At 35.7% G+C, this 20,994-nt stretch overlaps 2 protein-coding genes and 1 non-coding gene across 5 annotated transcripts; 1 reads left to right on the top strand and 2 right to left on the bottom strand.

Annotated features, from left to right (window-relative positions):
* The first annotated feature begins 226 nt into the window (after window positions 1-226).
* Window positions 227-4,491, top strand: LOC130967387 (protein POLLEN DEFECTIVE IN GUIDANCE 1-like). The gene is made up of 11 exons (XM_057892216.1): window positions 227-818; window positions 952-1,091; window positions 1,352-1,455; window positions 1,921-2,009; window positions 2,132-2,205; window positions 2,512-2,668; window positions 2,780-2,947; window positions 3,243-3,340; window positions 3,447-3,569; window positions 3,683-3,751; window positions 3,843-4,491. Exons 1-11 carry the CDS (start codon window positions 365-367, stop codon window positions 4,041-4,043), a joined length of 1,677 nt encoding a protein of 558 aa, XP_057748199.1. The 5' UTR covers window positions 227-364; the 3' UTR covers window positions 4,044-4,491.
* Window positions 4,492-5,486: 995 nt separating this feature from the next.
* Window positions 5,487-8,868, bottom strand: LOC130967644 (inositol 1,3,4-trisphosphate 5/6-kinase 4-like). Of its 3 annotated transcripts, none has more exons than XM_057892594.1 (3): window positions 8,647-8,868; window positions 6,591-8,010; window positions 5,487-5,716 (listed from the first exon to the last, which is right to left on the bottom strand). In XM_057892594.1, exons 2-3 carry the CDS (start codon window positions 8,008-8,010, stop codon window positions 5,673-5,675), a joined length of 1,464 nt encoding a protein of 487 aa, XP_057748577.1. In that variant the 5' UTR covers window positions 8,647-8,868; the 3' UTR covers window positions 5,487-5,672. The 3 variants fall into 3 exon arrangements, with proteins under 3 accessions (XP_057748577.1, XP_057748578.1, XP_057748579.1); XM_057892595.1 differs by having other exon boundaries at window positions 8,654-8,862; XM_057892596.1 differs by lacking the exon at window positions 5,487-5,716 and having other exon boundaries at window positions 5,910-8,010; window positions 8,647-8,862.
* An 11,654-nt stretch (window positions 8,869-20,522) lies between these two features.
* Window positions 20,523-20,630, bottom strand: LOC130971984 (small nucleolar RNA R71). The gene has a single exon (XR_009083191.1). It is a non-coding gene; the product is annotated as a small nucleolar RNA R71 (small nucleolar RNA).
* Between the last annotated feature and the right edge of the window lie 364 nt (window positions 20,631-20,994).

The following is a 20,994-nucleotide window of genomic DNA, read 5'->3' as shown; positions in this document are numbered from 1 at the left end:
ACCCATTGTGATTTTGGTTCGGTTCGGTTTAATTTCATCGTTGTGAAATTGTTATTTCAAAAGCTTCATAGAGTAGCATGAATGATATATATTGAATAAATTATCATTTAGCCATATAAAAATATGTATAATTCTATGAGAAAGATATTTTTTAAAGAGAATAAAAAATAGTATATAATTTACTTTAAAAATTAATAAAAATAAAAGTGACAGTTTTTTTTAAATGTGTTTTAATTTTCATTTTCTTTATCCTGCTTAGCATGCATTCCGTTTATTTTGGTTTTGGTTAGGTTGGGTCCGGTTTGGGTCAACCGGTGGTGTGCAAAAACTAGTCTCTTTGAGAGCGGTATACCTTACAGGGAAGATGAGGTACCGAGGCGGCGGCGTCATTGGAGGGTTACCGCCGCAATCCCAACCGCAGCGTAGGAAGAAGCGGAAGCACAAGCCCGCTCACCCTGAATCCGTTACTTTTGATTCCGTTAACGGTTCTAACCATGACTTCGAAGTCAACACCAGTCAACTACTCGCTGAGGTCACAACTGACGAGATGCCTACCACTTCCGCCACGGAACAAAGTACAGCCACTGCTGCCAGCGGCCACGGTTTCAGCTACGGCGAACTGCGGTGTAGAATCCTTAACGGCGGGGCTACATGTGCGGTTTCGGCGCTTGATGACGGTAACGCCAAGGAACTTAGTTCGGTAACTTCGGCAGAGGTTGAGAATTCGCAGAAAGAACTGGTCCTGAGTGGCGGTGGTAATGTTGCCAGATCTGACACCGTGGAGTTGAATCGTGTTTTGCTGGTTCATGGTTCTGATTGTGAGTACAAAGATCCAATTCAATTAACGTCATTGCTTTATTTCACGGTTCATCAACCAATGGGAACTAGTGAAGCAGTTTCTTACCTGCAATTTGGTGTCTTATTCGTGATATTGTGCTTTATATGTTTCAGCGGATAAGTCACCTGTAACATACTTCCTGAAGGAACTGTACAATGGAAATTCTTTGAGGGGCACAACTACTCTTGGCGACGAAAAGGGAAGAGAAAGAGTTTATGACACTATCTTTCGATTGCCGTGGAGATGTGAATTGGTACTTGTATACTTTCATTTGTTTTCTTTGTTCACCAGTAATGGAAAACAATAAAATGATGAAATCTGGTTGCAGTTCTGTGATGCCTCTATGGGTTTATGCTCCATTGTTTAGACCTTAGGTGATGTCTGAGTTATGGGGAAAGGATTTGGCTTGAGACTTTATGCTGACTGTATGGTTGTTATTTTTTACAATTGCGCATTTCTAATGACTAATCACATTTTCTGTCTTGTTGTCTCATACATGAAATCGATTTGCAGCTTATAGATGTTGGCTTCTTTGTCTGCTTCAATTCTTTTTTGTCATTGTTAACTGTGATGCCGACAAGGATTGCTATCACCATTTGGAGACTTCTAAGAGCAAGGTCTGTGATTCACCTCAATATTTTCTCTTATTGTACTTAAATATAATCTGCAAATGGCAGTAGGATTTAGATGATAGATTTATCCTGCTGTGGTTGTTTTCTTTTGCTTATTATTTCTGGTTTAAGCAGTGTCCATTCAGTACAAAATCATTCTTCCATGTACTCGGGCTCTGAAATTGTAGTAAATCTTTGAAAAAGAGAACAGGGTGATTGTAGTTGAACCATGTTACCTGTATTATGCTGTTAGATACGTTGTAAGCTATACAGGCATTAGGCCTCAAAGTCTCAAACTTTTACTGCTTAAGCTGTGTTTGCTGAAGAGATTGGAACTTTATGATATGATCTTCCACTTTATGTGCTTTGATTTGTATGCTTTTCTACCAACTCTCTTTTACTGTCCAAAAATTTGTGGTAGGTTTTCATGGTTTTCCTCATTATCTTATGATCTTTTCGCGCCTATGACAGGAAGTTCAAGAGGCCATCTACTGTTGAGTTGTCGGATTTTGGCTGTTTTCTTATGATGGTATGTGGAGTCATTCTTTTGCAGCAAATAGGTACAGTGATAGTGTGCTTTGATATTTATTGGTTATATATTTTCTTTTAGTATTAATCAGTTTTGTTTTGTTGTAACAAATTGGTTTTTATGCTCCTCCTTTTTAATGTTTGTTGTCTTTAGATATCAGCTTAATATATCATATGATCCGAGGTCAATCAACCATCAAATTGTATGTGATCTACAATGTATTAGAGGTGAGCATAAATTATTATTTGAATCTGGATTTTACTGACTAGTGTCTAATTAGATACCCAGATATGTCAAATTTATGGACCTCTGATTGCAAGGTTGATATTCAATTAGATTTTGTGCATGACATTTCCTTGTAATGTGAGTGTCTGTAATGCGGCCTTTTGGTATTTGAACAGTTTACTTTACAATTACACAAATTGTAAGCCAAGGAGTCAGATGCTGTTATTTTTGGTGCGATGTGCACTACTATGGCGATTAAATTGATATCTTAATGTTCTGGACTGAGTGATCCTTATACTTTCTTGCAGATATTTGATAAATTATGTCAGCATTTTAATGGGGATGTAATGAGAATGTTATTTCATTCAGCTGAAGGACTAGCAAAATTTCACCCAGAGATGGAAAGTACGAGATTCTGGATTTGGAGATTCATTTCTGACCAAGTTGTAGCTATTGTTGCTTCAAATATCCTTTTTCTTTGAGGATAATATTTTTAAGATTAGTTTGCAATATTATTTTATTTATGAAGGTTAAAGAGAAAACTGAAGTGCCGATAGTTTCCTTGACTAGTTGTACTTGTTCATTCTTGTATCCTGTTAGTTCAAGCAATCACTTTATCAGCCTGTATGGTTGCTCACAATAATGCATTGCCAGCTATGCTTGTGTCAAATAATTTTGCCGAGATCAAAAGCTATGTGTTCAAGGGTTATAATAAGGATAATGTTCGCAGTTTGGTGTACTTCGGTGAGATGTCTTTTTCCCTTTCTTTTTCTTACTATATTTTGTGCAGTTTGGTTGGGATATCATTCTTTTTCATTTCAAACTTGGAAAAGAACAATAATGTTTGTACTTGACACCTTGTTGTTAGAATACTGTGTACACGCCAGCATAATACTTGCTTTCCATGGAGTGCATGTCTAGCAATTCATGTTTGTATTTAAGATGTGCGTGTGCGCGTCCATGCATGTTTATATTTATAGCATTTGTTCTTAATTTATCAATTTCTGTTTCCCATTTCTATTTTACTGCTGACAAGCAGATTCCATAGAGAGATTCCACATATCAGCACTTATCTTATTCGTTTTGGCTCAAAATATTCTGGAAGCAGAAGGCTCTTGGTTAGGAAGTTTTCTCATTGTAAGATCATTTGGAAAATTATACATTCCATATGTTTATTAAATGGAAATCAAATTCTCTGCTTCTCTCGATCTTGCTACTAACACAGGTATTCTGTATGGTGCAGAATATCCTCTTGGTTTTTCTATGTGAAATGGCTATTGATATTATCAAGCATTCGTTCATTGCTAAATTTAATAACATTAAGCCCATTGCATTCTCTGAGTTCCTTGAAGCCTTGTGTAAGCAGGTATTGTCACGACTTTTTATTTTGATAATCCATTTGCCGAAACATTTTGTTTGTTTGTTTTCTTTAATGGACCTTCTTTTTTAATACACCTGACTGCTATTTTTATTTATTAGACACTAAATATAGAAACTGAGGATGCAAAGAAAAACCTAACTTTTGTCCCTATTGCTCCAGCATGTGTGGTAAGCATGAATTATTTATTCTGTGTTTTACCATGGTTTTTAGCTGTTGATTCCATGTCTTTATATCTTCCCTTTTTTCCCCTGTTCTTAGGTCATTCGAGTTCTGACTCCAGTATATGCTGCTAACCTTCCTTACAACCCCCTTCCTTGGAGGCTTTTCTGGATTATGCTGTTTTCAGCAATGACCTACATTATGCTCACAAGCCTCAAGGTTCTAATTGGCATGATTCTTCATAAACATGCCACTTGGTACATTAATCGCTGCGAAAGGAGGAAACTTCATGCAGATTAATTTACATGAGCTACTGAGTTACTGTACACTGCTGCTCAAGCATTCCTTTGTGTTGTGCCTCAAGAGTGAAGACCACATGCTGAGATGGATCTGTTCAGGTGAAGTATTAACTCTGGGATCATCACAAGGACCTGCCACATACAAGAACAGGTTCAACCAGTTTTTTAGGTTTAACTTGGAGTCTTAGAGTGATTTCCCCTTTGAAAATTGGTTTGTAAGAAATAACTTATTGATGGCTTCCATGCAAGTTGCCTAAATTGTGTGTTTCTCTGGTAAATAGTATTGTTCCACTATAGTTGGCATAAAAAGGAAAATTATGTCTGGCTACTATATTTTTTATTTTCACTGTTAAGCTATTGTATTAACTGCAATTTTTGAGTATAGTAATCAATTTTTTGTTATTCTAGGCTGTGTTTGTTTGAGAACAAGACAAGACACTGAGAATAAGACATAATGGACAAAGATACAAAATTTTCTGTTCTTGTATTATGTTTGGTAATAAATTAGAACAAATTATAAAAATTTAATTTATTCTTTTTTTATTCAAAAAATTTGAAAAAAAATAATAAAAAAATTAAAAAGAATAATGAAAAAAATAAAAAATAAGTTGTCTTTTTTTAGTGTTTCTGTATTTTTTTGTCATGATGGATACAAAATACATCAATTTAGTGACTGTGAATACAATATCTCTGTCTATACGATTTTATATTTTTGAATTTCTATCTTAGTTTCCTGTTTCTATAAACAAACGCAGGCTTATATATTAAGTTTTAATATGACGAAAGTTCGTTTTTCCGTTGAGAAAAGCTTCTCATTTGTTCATAATTATTAATTAATCAGAAATGTTAATTTAACCTCATTTAGTAATATGTGGATGATTTATCAATTATCACTTGGGTTGAGGCAGGAATGCATGGTAGATAACCGACTAATAATATTGAGTAAATGGCAAGTCAATTCTTAATCAGATTTTTAATTAAATTTTGGCTAACCCGGAAAGCCACACACCTAAGGGTTACTTTTCCATGTTTATTTAATGCGCCGACTAAGATATGGAAACTCCCTCGATAGATCTACCCTATCTCCATGAACACGTCACACTTCATTAATTATTAGTTATAATTTATTTGTGCTTAATCTGCTGTGTTCTACTTTCAAAGATACTCATTAGAAACTGTTGTAAAACTTTTTCGTGAACTCGGGAAGTTGTTGGAGTGACATACACAGAAAAATAGATAATGACACTAGCCAAAGTGAGAGTTTTTTTTTATGAGTGAAGTAATTGCTAAAAGGGGCTCTTGATATTGTGTGCGCCAATTATTAGAAAAGCACACCATTAGAAAAGGTTGAAGGGACAATATATAATCATTAAGTTAATAATATTAAATATTAAGCAATCTCAATTTCTCAACTGTTGAATTTGTCCAACAACTCCTTTGTTGTCTGACTCTAAATATACATCTAGCTTCAACAATCAAAATCAACCAACTATATATTATCTTGTTAGCTACTCAAACTTTTAGGTTAAACTGATTTAATTTGGTGTAGGTCGTTAGACACGTATCCTGTATGGTGACCTTAACAACCGGGATTAGAAACACCAACCGATTATGTTTGTTAAGATTATGATTATGAAGAAGCCTTCCCTGGAATCCAAACGTGTAATTGAAAACCTGAATTTACAAGTAAACAGATGTAAGAGCAAATGAGCAATCTACATTTCAACGTTAGTTTAGTTAGCCTAAGATATCATATCTATAGTTTCCTAGTGATTTGTTTCAAATTCCAAGTTTAGCCTTTTTTTTTTTATAGAAAATAGCTCAACACAAAATGGTGGAGAACTAAAAAAAGTTAATTAGCTAATATGCAAAATGAAATTTTCTTGGGATTATATCAATTTTCTTTATTGGTATGAATTTTCAGAAACGAGTGAGTTTCAGATCAGCAGAACAAGTAGAAATTCGTGTTGAGGCAGCAGCTCCTCCTTCCTCATAGTCATTCATGTGGAAGCAATCATAGCAAGATAGCCACAACCTTCTTTTAACTCTCTTTTTGAAGCTAGTTAATTTTTGTACTATAATCTGTAGACTCTGGTAGTCTGGTATATATATTGAAATAGACATAGACATGTCTATAAATTCATACATCTTTAGTGCTCATATAAGATTAAGCAGATGGAAATGTTATCTCAAATTATTTTTTTTCCCCTTAAGAAAATAGGTTCATATGTCAGTGTGGACATAAAACTATAAAGATGAGACATTCAACAAGGAGCAATTGGTGTCTAGCATGACCACTCAAATCAATCAACTTTCGAAATGTGTAATGGCATTGCTTTAGAAGCACCAATTAGGAATAAGTACTAAACTAAATAGCATCCATCACAATTCACAGATATGAAGTATTCTAAATGTCATATGTCCAAGCCTTAGTGTTCAATTTCAATTTTCAGCTTGAAATCAAGAGTTCTATAGGCACTGAATTCCTTGCCAAAGAATCACAAAATTGTAACATATGGTTATTTAGACAACCTAAGGTCATACTTACCTCTAATGGATTCCCAGAAGGCAGGTATTGAGATTTCATGAGGTACTTCCTTAAATGACGGGAGATAATTAACATCCACAATTACATGATCTTGCGTACCTTCCTGAATTACAACATCAAAACCAAAGATAGTAAGCTGAAGCCTTCTTCTAAGCCAATTTGCAGCATCTGTAACCAGTTTAACATCAATAGACTCTCTGTTCGTCATGCTGCAGTCACCACTGGCGGTGGGTAAAGATTTTAAGCTGTCAAACTCTAGAGGTTTGAGTTCATCACCATTGGATGATTTCTTCAAAACATCAGCATTTGGTATCGACTTCTTGACAGCATGGAAAACTTTCTCACCCAAGACATAAAATTTATACAAAGTGGATGAATGATCCACATATTCCTGGATAACAGCTGGAAGAGGAACATTTACATTCTTAAAATCATCAACTTTGAAAACAATTGCCATCTTATGTGCATCACTGACACCACAAGCAACCTTAGGTTTCACTATACATGGAAGAGACAATCTGGCTTCAGCTAACCCAGTCTCAAAATTAAATTCTTCAAAATTATCGATCTTAAGAAAATGGGCCCCTCTGATCAAATGGCTGCCTTCCTTATTTAGTTCTTCTAAGCCACTTAGAATTTGCTGTATTTCTAGTCTATCCAATAATGGATATATGTTCTTCAGTGGATCAATCACACAAAGATCCTGGTGAAGTTCCAAATATCTTTGCAGTTCTTGTATGTTTTCCGTGAAAGTAATTTTATTGTCTTCAATGGATAATATCTCATCTGTGGCTTTGTGGAGAACTATATCAATGTCCTTCAATTGAGTTGATAAAGGAAGCATGGGTGTGAGAGGCACAAACATCAACCCATTTTGAGTAGGACATAATGGAAATGCACCCCTCATTGCAAAATCTTCAACTCGAGAAGGCTTCATTATATAACCCACAGTTGCAGCATTAGTTCCGGTTGAACTTTTATTTAACTGGCACATAGTCAAGGGAAACTCCGCCAAATTTTGTATTCGAAGTGCATCTGTTGTGTAATACAAGCTTTCATCTCCATCGTTCAAAACAACAAGAAGCCATTTATAACTGCTTAATTTAGGTAAGACCTCCTTCTTGTTAGAAACTAGATAAACAATCCCGCCATCAGTATTAATGCTCCATGCAGGCATAATCTCACTCGTAGGATCATTTAAGATAAAACAATCAACAGGGTACGAACTTGCACTTTGAAGAACACTCACCTTATCATCTGGAGAGTTTACGTCATACGAGATTCCTATATGAATTTTGGACAGGGAGAGGGTTTGGATGAGAGACTCAGCTCCCGGCCGTAGTATGAATCCATTTTTATCCCCACCACCTTCAGTTAAGAGTGCCGATTCATCCAATATCACTCCTCTCACTACACCCATCTGATAGTGTGAGCAACAATACAAAAGACATAAAATTATTACAAACTTTGCCAAGTAAAAAAATGAACAAGCATGACTTAGTAATGATCAAAAACACATTATCAAAGTTTTTCCAATCAATCTACTACAAATTTTCAAAAAAGAAAGAAATGAAAAATGCACTAGATTTATCCGGCATATATATTGTATATAGTATATAAACAATGGTCTAAATACCAACTTTTCTCTAAGTTTCAATGCATCCAAAAAGTTCAGGGTCCCCAAAAATAAACCCCAAAAAAAGAAAAGTATCCTGTTTACTATGACATGATTAATTCCATAGTGTCTTCCATTACCTATTTTATTTCATATATCATCAAAGTTGAGCAGAATCTCTAGAGGGGGGAAAAGGCATTTAATGAAATTGGTAGATTACAAGTTTAAAATTTTGGAAATAGACCCAAATTAACATTAGGAATTAGTTTATTAATGAACATGGCACTGGGAGTGTGAATGCGACCCAAGAAAAATAACCTCAAATAGAAACTTGTGGATGTAACATAGAATACACAGAGAAATAGCAACGTGTAAAGTGAAAAAAATCCAGACATGCATGCAAAATTGGATGAAGAAATCATGGAAAGGGTGAAGAATTACCGAAGACCTGGTACGGATTTGAATCTGTCTCTGCGATATGAAAAAGTTGTGTCCTAATAGATGGCTGGAATTGCGAGGGATGGGTTCTGAGTACGACGCTGCAAATCACAATTTCAAAGCTTTACTAACCGAGAGTTTGGAAGAAGAAGAAGGATCAAGTGCAAATTGCATATAGAGGAGTGCATTCATTCGACGCTGCAGTGGTAAGGGGTGTTCGGATTGGTTCGGTTTTTTTAAGAAAAATCATCCGAACCAATTATATAATATTCGGTTTGATAAATTTTTTTCTTTTTTTTTTAAAACTAACCAAACCAATTAAAATTAGATTGGTTCGAGTCTGTTTTTAAATTTTTGTGGCTACTTAAAAAAACAAAAATAACATGTCCTAAACTCCTAATCATATCTAGGATACTAAAAATTTATCCTAAGCTATTTTAATTAATATGCAGCAAAATACTATGTACCAATACATAATTAATAAAATAACAAATTCAATTTCACAAAATTTAATTTGTAGTAGTTTTTCACCTCCTCTGCCGATATTAGCCAGCTTTTTAATAATATATTTTTACATGAAAAAGTCTAGAAGCCAACAACTTTATTAAATTCTGGCCAACATATAACTAATAAAAAAAAATATACCATTAAAAATTTTATTAATGGCTATTTAATGACTATAAATCTCAAAAGTTGCTGGACCTAACATTTCTCTTTTTATATCATAGACTATTAATATTCAATACTTTTCATGCAAAAAACATTCATATCATATAGGCTATACTATAGCACCACTCAAGAAAATTATGTACACGATGTTGAAAATTTAGTATGTGCATAAGGAAAAACACCTAAAATAGTAGTTATAAGATTATATTTAGCATTACATATAAAATAAATGAACAGAGTACTATAAATATCAAAAGGGTGCATATTAAATCACTTTTCATGCCAGTGAAAAATCAGCCAAATTGAAGGTAAAAAATGAAGGCAGTTTTGGAGAACACAGTGATAAAAAGAAAGGTTTTATCATAGTACTGATTTTTATGATTTTCAAACAAGTTCTTAATGTAAAATTTCAAAAAAGCTACTTTGTCAATGCATAGAATAAAATTAGTGGTCGTGTTCATGCATGTGTGGATCATAAAACCCTAATCACATGGTGAGTGTGAGTGTATGTGTACGTTGACATGTTAAATTGACTATGTTAATGGTAACATAAAAACACAATAAAAGAATTTTAATTACATGCCATGTATATAGAAAATTTTCTTCTATAGTTCTATAGTTCTATTAGAATGAGTAGAACCAAAGAAAACGCATTTTAGAATCCTATTATCGTTCATATTATTTAATTCTTAATTCAACTTATTAGTTTGGGTGCGTGGCATCAAGTTATTGGACCAAGCTCTTCACACCAAACCCATTGATTCTAAGCTCTCATCAATTTTTATATTTCGGAAATGGCATTCACATAGATTCTGATAATCAATTGCCACTAGCGTGTTAATAGTAATATTTTATTTCTTGATTACTCAACATTTTAATAAATCTCAGTTGAGAATCATCCGTACGTTAGTTTTCTTAAAAACACAAGCACTAGGAATTTAATTAGTTAACATGATCACCATGTAAAACCTTTATTATTATTATTAGTTAAAGCTGTTTATCCATCACCAAACTCAGCTTTTTCAATTATACGCATGTTACCCCTTAATTAATTAATTAATTAATAGTTACAAACTTACAATACAACTCTTTCTCCACTCTTTGTTTCATTTTCTGTCAGAGAGGAAAAAATATTGGGCCTTACACAAACACACATAGCTGTCATCACTCTTATAAATTTCATTATCGTGTGCTCAAATAAATAATTGGCTACTCATTCATATTTATGGTTTTTCTTCTTAACTTATCATGTTTCATTAAAAGATTAATACCAAAGAGAAAATAAATGAATAAAAATTGAATAGTTGAATACTATTCATAGCAACATCTCACGAGATTATATAAAGAAAAAATCTTTTGAAAGATAAGTATTTTAGAATTTTAGTCCGACAATGTCTATGAAAGCAAAAATATTTTAAAAACTATAATTAAATAAAATAAAATAGCCGGTATTGTGACCGTATTTAAGAATAGTAATCTAAACAATATCATTATTTATGTAACATAGTTTCACGATTCAGGAACCGACAGTGTTAGCGAATAATTTAAGCGTTTGAATACTTCAATACTGTGCTCTTTATTCCATGAACAACATTTTGATCCTATATTTATTGTATTTTATATAGATGATTTATTATTTTAATTAGTTAAAATTTTCATAATATATTATTTATGATGATAAAAGTTTAAATAATATCTTACTTTAAAATTTAAATATTGAAGTGAAAATTCAAGTATAAATAATTTTACATAAAGTTAATAGTTAAGAGACGTTAAATAATTTGATAAGTTTGACTAAATTATTAAACTTCATGTAAAATTAATTGTATCCGAATTTTTTTTTAATATAACATAAATATATAAAGAATTTTATTGTACTATAAAACAGTAAAACACGAGTTAAGCCCTGTTTTGGTTCCTAAGATTGACGAGTTGCACTGATTTAATCCTCCAGATCTCGATTGCACTAAATTAGTCTCCCAGATTCGAAAAAATGCACCACGTTAGTCCTTAGTTTATTTTCCGTCATCGGAAGACTGACGCCGTTAGTGACGTGGCCAAATAGTACCACGCTGGACACACTAACGGTTATATGACGTGGCTTAAAGTTTGATTTGCTCCAATTTAGTCTTTATCCCCCTTTTAAAACCTAAGTTCATCATGTAACCTTATCATCTTCTTCTTCTTCCTGTTTCTCTCTGGTTCTTCGTCTCCTGCTCCCTTTCTGAGTTTACCATCATGATTGCAAGTGGGAGGCAGAGTTCCATACGGTCCAACACAAGGAGTTTCAGTCGAAGTAGAGCATCGGGTGTTCCACAGTGGTGTGAGTGTGGGTGCCACCCTGTTCTTCGGTGGTCAACAACAGAGGCTAACCCTAACAAGCAATTCTTTGAGTGCCCTAACTACAATATTTATGGTAAGAGGTGGTGTGGTTTGTTTGTTTGGGCTGACATTGGAGAAGAAGACCTCAGAAGAAGGGTAATTTCTACTATGGATGGTGACCAAGTTAGGATGGATTTGACATGGAAAATTGGAAAGATAGAGGCTGAAGTTAGAACCCAAAAAATGTACATTTTAGTTTTGGCTTTGTTTATAGTCTTTGTTGTTGGTTTTATGTTGGTAGTTAAAGCTTGAAGATGAGTTTGTGTTACTGTGTTCATGGTGGAAGTGTATTAGATGAAAGAAAAATTCTCCTTCTCAAATTTTTTAATTGTTTTCTATCATTCAATGAAATTATTGAAAAAAATTGCAAAAATGCATCTAAAGTAGCATAATTGAAGTTGGAAGAAATTGTCATAATAATAATAACTATACCAATAAGTTTTAACAAAAGTAACAATAATCCTACCATAGTAATGACAACTCTCCAGACAAGTAAAGAGTAGTTCTAATTCCAAAATACACCTTAGCTAAACGACACAGAGTGCCATCATTGTCATATTGTATTCAAATATAGTAAAAGTCTACTGCCATAAATTCAGCCCACAAAACAAAAAGTAAGATTCACAAAAAGATTCAAAGTTTCATCTAAAATAGGCTGCACAAATCAGGTACATCTTCATTTATTCTTCCTTGGTGGCTTGAAGCCAGGTGTTAGGACAAATTTCAGGAAATTAGCCAGTCTGAAAGATGTGGCTGAGCTTGCTCTTTGTAGTGGATCCATAGTGCATCGGGTGTTCCACAGTGGTGTGAGTGTGGGTGCCACCCTGTTCTTCGGTGGTCAACAACAGAGGCTAACCCTAACAAGCCATTCTTTGAGTGCCCTAACTACAATATTTATGGTAAGAGGTGGTGTGATTTGTTTGTTTGAGCTGACATTGGAGAAGAAGACCTCAGAGGAAGGGTAATTTCTACTATGGATGGTGACCAAGTTAGGATGGATTTGACATGGAGAATTGGAAAGATAGAGGCTGAAGTTAGAACCCAAAAAATGTACATTTTAGTTTTGGCTTTGTTTATAGTCTTGGTTGTTGGTTTTATGTTGGTAGTTAAAGCTTGAAGATGAGTTTGTGTTACTGTGTTCATGGTGGAAGTGTATTAGATGAAAGAAAAATTCTCCTTCTCAAATTTTTTAATTGTTTTCTATCATTCAATGAAATTATTGAAAAAAATTGTAAAAATGCATCTAAAGTAGCATAATTGAAGCTGGAAGAAATTGTCATAATAATAATAACTATACCAATAAGTTTTAACAAAAATAACAATAATCCTACCATAGTAATGACAACTCTCCAGACAAGTAAAGAGTAGTTCTAATTCCAAAATACACCTTAGCTAAAGGACACAGAGTGCCATCATTGTCATATTGTATTCAAATATAGTAAAAGTCTATTGCCATAAATTCAGCCCACAAAACAAAAAGTAAGATTCACAAAAAGATTCAAAGTTTCATCTAAAATAGGCTGCACAGATCAGGTACATCTTCATTTATTCTTCCTTGGTGGCTTGAAGCCAGGTGTTGGGACAAATTTCAGGAAATTGGCCAGTCTGAAAGATGTGGCTAAGCTTGCTCTTTGTAGTGGATCCATAGTGCATCGGGTGTTCCACAGTGGTGTGAGTGTGGGTGCCACCCTGTTCTTCGGTGGTCAACAACAGAGGCTAACCCTAACAAGCCATTCTTTGAGTGCCCTAACTACAATATTTATGGTAAGAGGTGGTGTGATTTGTTTGTTTGGGCTGACATTGGAGAAGAAGACCTCAGAGGAAGGGTAATTTCTACTATGGATGGTGACCAAGTTAGGATGGATTTGACATGGAGAATTGGAAAGATAGAGGCTGAAGTTAGAACCCAAAAAATGTACATTTTAGTTTTGGCTTTGTTTATAGTCTTTGTTGTTGGTTTTATGTTGGTAGTTAAAGCTTGAAGATGAGTTTGTGTTACTGTGTTCATGGTGGAAGTGTATTAGATGAAAGAAAAATTCTCCTTCTCAAATTTTTTAATTGTTTTCTATCATTCAATGAAATTATTGAAAAAAATTGCAAAAATGCATCTAAAGTAGCATAATTGAAGCTGGAAGAAATTGTCATAATAATAATAATTATACCAATAAGTTTTAACAAAAGTAACAATAATCCTACCATAGTAATGACAACTCTCCAGACAAGTAAAGAGTAGTTCTAATTCCAAAATACACCTTAGCTAAAGGACACAGAGTGCCATCATTGTCATATTGTATTCAAATATAGTAAAAGTCTACTGCCATAAATTCAGCCCACAAAACAAAAAGTAAGATTCACAAAAAGATTCAAAGTTTCATCTAAAATAGGCTGCACAGATCAGGTACATCTTCATTTATTCTTCCTTGGTGGCTTGAAGCCAGGTGTTGGGACAAATTTCAGGAAATTGGCCAGTCTGAAAGATGTGGTTGAGCTTGCTCTTTGTAGTGGATCCATAGTGATCGATCCTGATGGTGGTGTGGAGGACCTCCTTCTGGTCTGCAACTTGGATGGCCTCGCAGGTGGATCCTGTTTCAGCAGGACATAAATTCAGTTGAATGTGCACAACAATTTTAAGTATGAGTTGTGAAACTAAATGCAACTACCTCTTGACTATGTTGGGACTGTTGTGCATCAGAGTAGTTTGGCTGGAAGAGGTCGATCTCAACCACCTGGGCATCAACTGGTGTAGGTGCCTGAGCAGGGAATTATGGAGCAGCTTGAGAAGGTGCTTCTGGATGAGCATGAGTAGGTGCATCTGGAGGAGCGTGAGTAGGTGCTTGAACAGTATTTCCTTGTGCGGTGGGCTTTGTCTTAGCAGCAGCTACATCAGCAAGAGCTTGAACAACATCAGCTGCTCTCTTTTTTGGACAACCCCTCTTTGTGTGCCCCTTTTGTAGACAGTATTTGCAAGTAAATGGTTTTAGTTGTCTCTTTAAAGTCCTAGTCACCTTAGATTTCTTTCTTCCTCCATTACTCTCATCTGCATCCTTTCTCCTTTTCTTTGTTAGTGGTCCGGTCTTCTTCTTTTTCTTTGGAGCTTGTGGTCTATTTTGCTCAGATTTTTTCAAAGAGATTGTCCAGGCAATGGATTTACATAATTTGCATAAGTGTCTCTATATGCATCCATGGTGAGCCACTTATGACAGAAATCTTCAGGTTTCTTATTCACCCTAGCGAGTGCTGCACACGCATGCACACAGGGCATTCCTGAAGTAATTAACAAAGTAATGTGTTATCAAAGTATTTAATAAATCGTAAATACACAGGTCTTAAAGGCTTTTTAATTACCTGTTAGCATCCAAAATTGACATGTGCAGAGTCGCTTGCCCAAATCCACTACCATGTTAGTTGGATGACCATGCACTTCAAACTTCTCATACTCATCATCCCCAGTCTAGATTGGCATCCAACTTTTAGACTCCTTCCTGATCTTGTCCAACCTACTTTGAACCACTAGTGGTAGCTTTCCCACATGGTTGGCTAACTTAACTTTGTTTTTAGCGATTGTTCTCATGACAAACATTCTGACCTCCTCAAGTAGCGTGATGATTGATTTGGCCCTTGCTTCTTTAATTCTTGCATTAAAGACCTTGCAAGCATTATTTCAGATATTATCAAGTTTAGGAGCATGACTAAATGCTGACTTTGTCCACGACTCCATAGGCCACTTTTTAGGTAATTCCAGGCCTCTTCATTAATTTTCTTAATCTTCTTCATATTGTCAGAGAAATCTTGATAAGTTGTTGATCGTGCGCATTCCCAAAATAACTCCTTTAACTCTAAATTCTTCCACTGCTTGTTAAAATTTTTCCATAAGTGCCACACGCAGAACCTATGGTGGACATGAGGCATTACCTCCTAGACTGCAGAAAGCAGGCCCTGCATGTGAATCAGATACAATTAGTGATACATAATAGTCCATGAGTTACAAATCGTGACACATAAGAGTTCCTGAGTTACAAATCTTGACACATAATAGCCCCTGAGTTACAAATCGTGACACATAATAGTCCCTGAGTCATATTACCAATAAAGAATACTAAGAAATAATCAGTATAATCAGTCAGTTCACATCTATTCAGACCAACATGTGGACACATTAACGAACAACTTACATTAACTAGCAATAAGCTACACCTTAAGAACTATTCTACTAATAGAGTATAATATGAAAGGGCATGGAGTAGCAATTTATATTTACTTTCTGCATGTCACTCATGAAGCACCATTTGTTTTCTTTATAGTCTCCGAGGTCCTCATGGAGTAGCTCCAGAAACCACCTCCAGTTCTCTGTGTTCTCGACATCCACAATTGCCCATGCTATAACATAGATGTGATGATTTGCGTCCTGACCCACTGCGGATAAAATATGGCCTCCAGTTTGTGTTTTAAGAAACGCACCATCTAAACCAATCAGTCGCCTACACCCTGCCTTAAAACCATTCTTGCACCCACTAAGACATACATACATCCTCTGAAAGATCACCTCCCCATCTGGTTGAGGGATGGTTCCAATTCTAATTGTTGAACCCGAATTACACTTCAAGAGGGTTTCTCCGTAGTCCCTGACCATTGCATATTGGGCCTTCTCATCTCCATACACCACAACTCTAGAGTCTGCCAAGGCTCTAGAAATTGAATTTCTGTTTAACACCAGATCACATTTGGACTTGAAGTAGACAGCTGCCTCACATTGTCTGAAGTTAGGATATTTCCTAACCTTCTTCACTAACTTGCTAGTCAACCAGTTTCTATTTGCAGCTCGGTTGGTGGCTTCTCTAGCACATGTGTGGTCATTGATGAGCGGATAATTTGTATACTTTTTGGCATTGTTTTTAGTATATTTTTAGTATGATCTAGTTAGTTTTTAGTATATTTTTATTAGTTTTTAGTTAAAATTCACTTTTCTGGACTTCACTATGAGTTTGTGTGTTTTTCTGTGATTTCAGGTATTTTCTGGATGAAATTGAGGGACCTGAGCAAAAATCTGATCCAGAGACTCAAAAGGACTGCAGATGCTGTTGGATTCTGACCTCCCTGCACTCGAAGTGGATTTTCTGGAGCTACAGAAGCCCAATTGGCGCGCTCTCAACGGCATTGGAAAGTAGACATCCTGGGCTTTCCAGCAATATATAATAGTCCATACTTTGCCCAAGATTTGATGGCCCAAACCGGCGTTCAAAGTCACCTCAAGAAATTCCAGCGTTAAACGCCGGAACTGGCACCTAATTGGGAGTTAAACGCCCAAACTGGCACTAAAGCTGGCGTTTAACTCCAAGGAGAGTCTCTACACGAAAAAGCTTCATTGCTCAGCCCAAGCACACACCAAGTGGGCCCGGAAGTGGATTTTTATGTCATTTACTCATCTATGTACTAGTTTTCTATAAGTAGGACCTTTTACTATTGTATCAACATAGAGATCTTGGTAGCTATCTTTGTTTTAGGCTATCTTAGACCTTTGGGAGGCTGGCCATTCGGCCATGCCTAGACCTTATGCTTATGTATTTTCAACGGTGGAGTTTCTACACACCATAGATTAAGGTGTGGAGCTCTGCTGTACCTCGAGTATTAATGCAATTACTATTGTTCTTCCATTCAATTCCGCTTGTTCTTTATCCAAGATATCACTTGTTCTTCAACATGATGAAGGTGATGATTGACGCCCATCACCATTCTCACCCATGAACAAGGTGACTGACAACCATTCTTGTTCTACAAGCATTTGAGGCTTAGTGAATATCTCTTGGATTCCTGATTGCACGATGCATGGTTGATCGCCTGACAACCGAGTGCTCGCCTGACAAACGAGCCAACCATTCCGTGAGGTCAGAGTCTTCGTGGTATAGGCAGGACCTGATGGCAGCATTCAAGAGAATCCGGAAGGTCTAACCTTGTCTGTGGTATTCTGAGTAGGATTCAATGATTGAATGACTGTGACGTGCTTCAAACCTGTAACCTACTGGGCGTTAGTGACAGACGCAAAAGAGTGATTCTATTCCGGTAGGGGAGGGAACCAAACCGGTGATTGGCAGCACTGTGACAGAGTGTGTGCATTAGCTTTCACTGCGCGGATGGGAGGTAGCTGCTGACAACAGTGAAACTCTACACGAGCTTGCCATGGAAAGGAGTAAGAAAGGATTGGATGAAGGCATTAGGAAAGCAGAGAGACGGAAGGGAAGGCATCTTCATACACTTGTCTGAATTGTATGAAGCTCTTACACCAATGATATACATAAGTATCACTATCCTTATCTTTATATTAATTTCGTTCATCATCATATACATTTGAGTTTGCCTGACTAAGATTTACAAGATGACCATAGCTTGCTTCAATGCTAACAATCTCCGTGGGATCGACCCTTACTCACGTAAGGTATTACTTGGACGACCCAGTGCACTTGCTGGTTAGTTGTGCGAAGTTGTGTAATGCCATGGAATTGAACCACCAAGTTTTTGGAGTTCATGACCAGGGATTATGAGAGTTGTGAAAAGTATTGTTCACAATTTCGCGCACCAAGTTTTTGGCGCCGTTGCCGGAGATTGTTCAAGTTTTGAGCAAGCTTTTGGTAACAATGCCTGGGATTGTTCTAGTTTGGACAACTGACGGTTCATCTTGTTGCTTAGATTAGGTATTTATTTTTTCGAAATTCTTGAAGATGAATTCTAGAGTTTCATGATGATTTGTTGAAATCTGGCTGGCTGAGAAGCCATGTCTAATCTGATTGGACCGAGGTTTCAACTTATCACCACAAGAGCTTGTTGATTCTCATCAATTTTGCTCTTGGAGCAGTGATCTGCTAAGATTTGGCTGACCTTTGGTCATGTCTAGTGTTTTGGACCGAAGCTTTCTTTGAGAGCTTGGCTGGCTGTGAAGCCATGTCTAATTCCTGGACCGGAGTCTTAGACTAGCATTGCACTGATTCCTGGAATTCTCATTGAGAATTTTGATACCTTTTCCCACTTAATTTTCGAAAAACACAAAAAAATTTACAAAATCATAAAAACCAAAAATATTTGATGTTTCCTGCTTAAGTTTAGTGTCTCATCTTAAGTTTGGTGTCAATTGCATGCATTCATTCATGTGTCTTAAGGATCCTCAAGTAATTCTTGATGATTTTTGTGTTCTAATCTTTGAATTCTATTGACTTGAAGCATTTTGTGTGTCTCATATGCATTCTCATATTGTTAGTGTCAGTAGTATACAAACTGCTAAGTTTGGTGTCTTGCATGCATTGTTAATTGATTCCTTTTGCATTTTGATTATTAAAAAAATCCAAAAATATTTTTTTTGTGTCTTTTCAAGTCAATGATATAAAGAATTAAAGATTCAGAACATACTGCAGAGGAATTATACAGAAAAAGCTGAGCATTCAAAAATGCCCAGTGAAGAAGGCAGACTGGCGTTTAAACGCCAGCCAGGGCACCTGGTTGGGCGTTTAACGCCCAAAGAGGTAGCATTTTGGGCGTTAAACGCCAGAATGTATACCATTCTGGGCGTTTAACGCCAGGATGGTGCTAGGGGGAAGATTTTGTTTTCAAAATCAATTTTTTTCAAGTTTTCAAAGTTTTTCAAAACCAAATCTTTTTCAAATCATATCTTTTCAATCAAATGTTTTCAAAATCAAATTCTTTCCTTTTTCAAAGATACTTACCAACAATTAATGATTTGATTGAACATTTTTTGCCTTTTCTATTAAGAAAGGTTTTATGTTTGAATCATATCTTTTCTTGTTAGGCAAGTCATTAATATTTTTTTTAAAATCATATCTTTTCAAATTGTTTTCAAATCATATCTTTTAAAATTGTTTTCAAATCATATCTTCTCAATCACATCTTTTTAAAAACCATAACTTTTCAATTAAATCTTTTTAACCACATCTTTTTCAAAATAGTTTTCAATCAAATCTTTTTAATTTCTAATTTCAAAATCTTTTTCAAAAATCACTTGATTTCTTTTTCACTTTTAATTTTCGAAAATTATCAATCAAATTTTCAAAATGTTTTCAAAATCTTTTAAAAGAATTTTCGAAAATTCTCTTCCCTCCTTCCCACATCCTTCTATTTATGGAGTACCACTCCTTCTAAATGCACAATTCGAACCTTATCTAATTAAAGTTCGAATTCTTCTTCTCCTTCTTCTTTCTATTTCTCTTTTCCTCTGACATTTCAAGGGATCTCTATACTGTGACATAGAGGATTCCACATTTTCTTTTTCTCTTCTCTTTCATATGAGCAGGAACAGAGACAAAGGCATTCTTGTTGAAGCTGATCCTGAACCCGAAAGGACCTTGAAGAGAAAACTAAGAGAAGCCAAAGCACAACTCTCTTTAGAGGACCTGACCGAATTCTTCAAGGAAGAAGAAGACATGGCAGCCGAAAACAACAATAATGCAAACAATGCAAGGAAGGTGCTGGGTGACTTCACTGCACCTACTCCTGATTTCTATGGGAGAAGCATCTCTATCCCTGCCATTGGAGCAAACAACTTTGAGCTTAAGCCTCAATTAGTTTCTCTAATGCAACAGAATTGCAAGTTCCATGGACTTCCAATGGAAGATCCTCATCAGTTCTTAGCTGAATTATTGCAAATCTGTGACACAGTCAAGACTAATGGGGTTAACCCTGAGGTCTACAGACTGATGCTATTCCCTTTTGCTGTAAGAGACAGAGCTAGAATATGGTTGGACTCTCAACCTAAAGAAAGCCTGGACTCTTGGAAAAAGCTAGTCAATGCCTTCTTGGCAAAGTTCTTTCCACCCCAAAGATGGAGTAAGCTTAGAGTGGAAGTCCAAACCTTCAGACAGAAGGATGGTGAATCCCTCTATGAAGCTTGGGAAAGATACAAACAATTGATCAGAAAATGTCCTTCTGACATGCTTTCTGAATGGAGCATCATAGGTATTTTCTATGATGGTCTCTCTGAACTGTCCAAGATGTCTTTGGATAGCTCTGCTGGAGGATCTCTTCATCTGAAGAAGACGCCTACAGAGGCTCAAGAGCTAATTGAGATGGTTGCAAATAACCAATTCATGTACACTTCTGAAAGGAATCCTGTGAACAATGGGACAAGTCAGAAGAAAGGAGTTCTTGAGATTGACACTCTGAATGCCATATTAGCTCAGAATAAGATATTGACTCAACAAGTCAATTTGATTTCTCAAAGTCTGTCTGGAATGCAAAATGCACCAAGCAGTACTAAGGAGGCTTCATCTGAGGAAGAAGCTTATGATCCTGAGAACCCTT

This window comes from Arachis stenosperma, chromosome 3, assembly GCF_014773155.1.
Source record: "Arachis stenosperma cultivar V10309 chromosome 3, arast.V10309.gnm1.PFL2, whole genome shotgun sequence".
NCBI lineage: Eukaryota > Viridiplantae > Streptophyta > Magnoliopsida > Fabales > Fabaceae > Arachis > Arachis stenosperma.
The sequence above is the reverse complement of the archived record's forward strand: the minus strand, read 5'-3'. Positions and strand labels throughout refer to the sequence as shown.

Excerpts from the sequence above, each read along its gene's own strand:
- LOC130967387 (XM_057892216.1), top strand. The coding sequence starts at position 365 with ATGAGGTACCGAGGCGGCGGCGTCATTGGAGGGTTACCGCCGCAATCC. Across the intron at positions 1,092-1,351 it reads TGCCGTGGAGATGTGAATTG|CTTATAGATGTTGGCTTCTT; the intron begins GTACTTGTATAC and ends ATCGATTTGCAG. Across the intron at positions 2,206-2,511 it reads TGATCTACAATGTATTAGAG|ATATTTGATAAATTATGTCA; the intron begins GTGAGCATAAAT and ends ACTTTCTTGCAG.
- LOC130967644 (XM_057892594.1), bottom strand. The coding sequence starts at position 8,010 with ATGGGTGTAGTGAGAGGAGTGATATTGGATGAATCGGCACTCTTAACT. Across the intron at positions 5,717-6,590 it reads CTTCTGGGAATCCATTAGAG|GTTTTCAATTACACGTTTGG; the intron begins GTAAGTATGACC and ends TTGTAAATTCAG.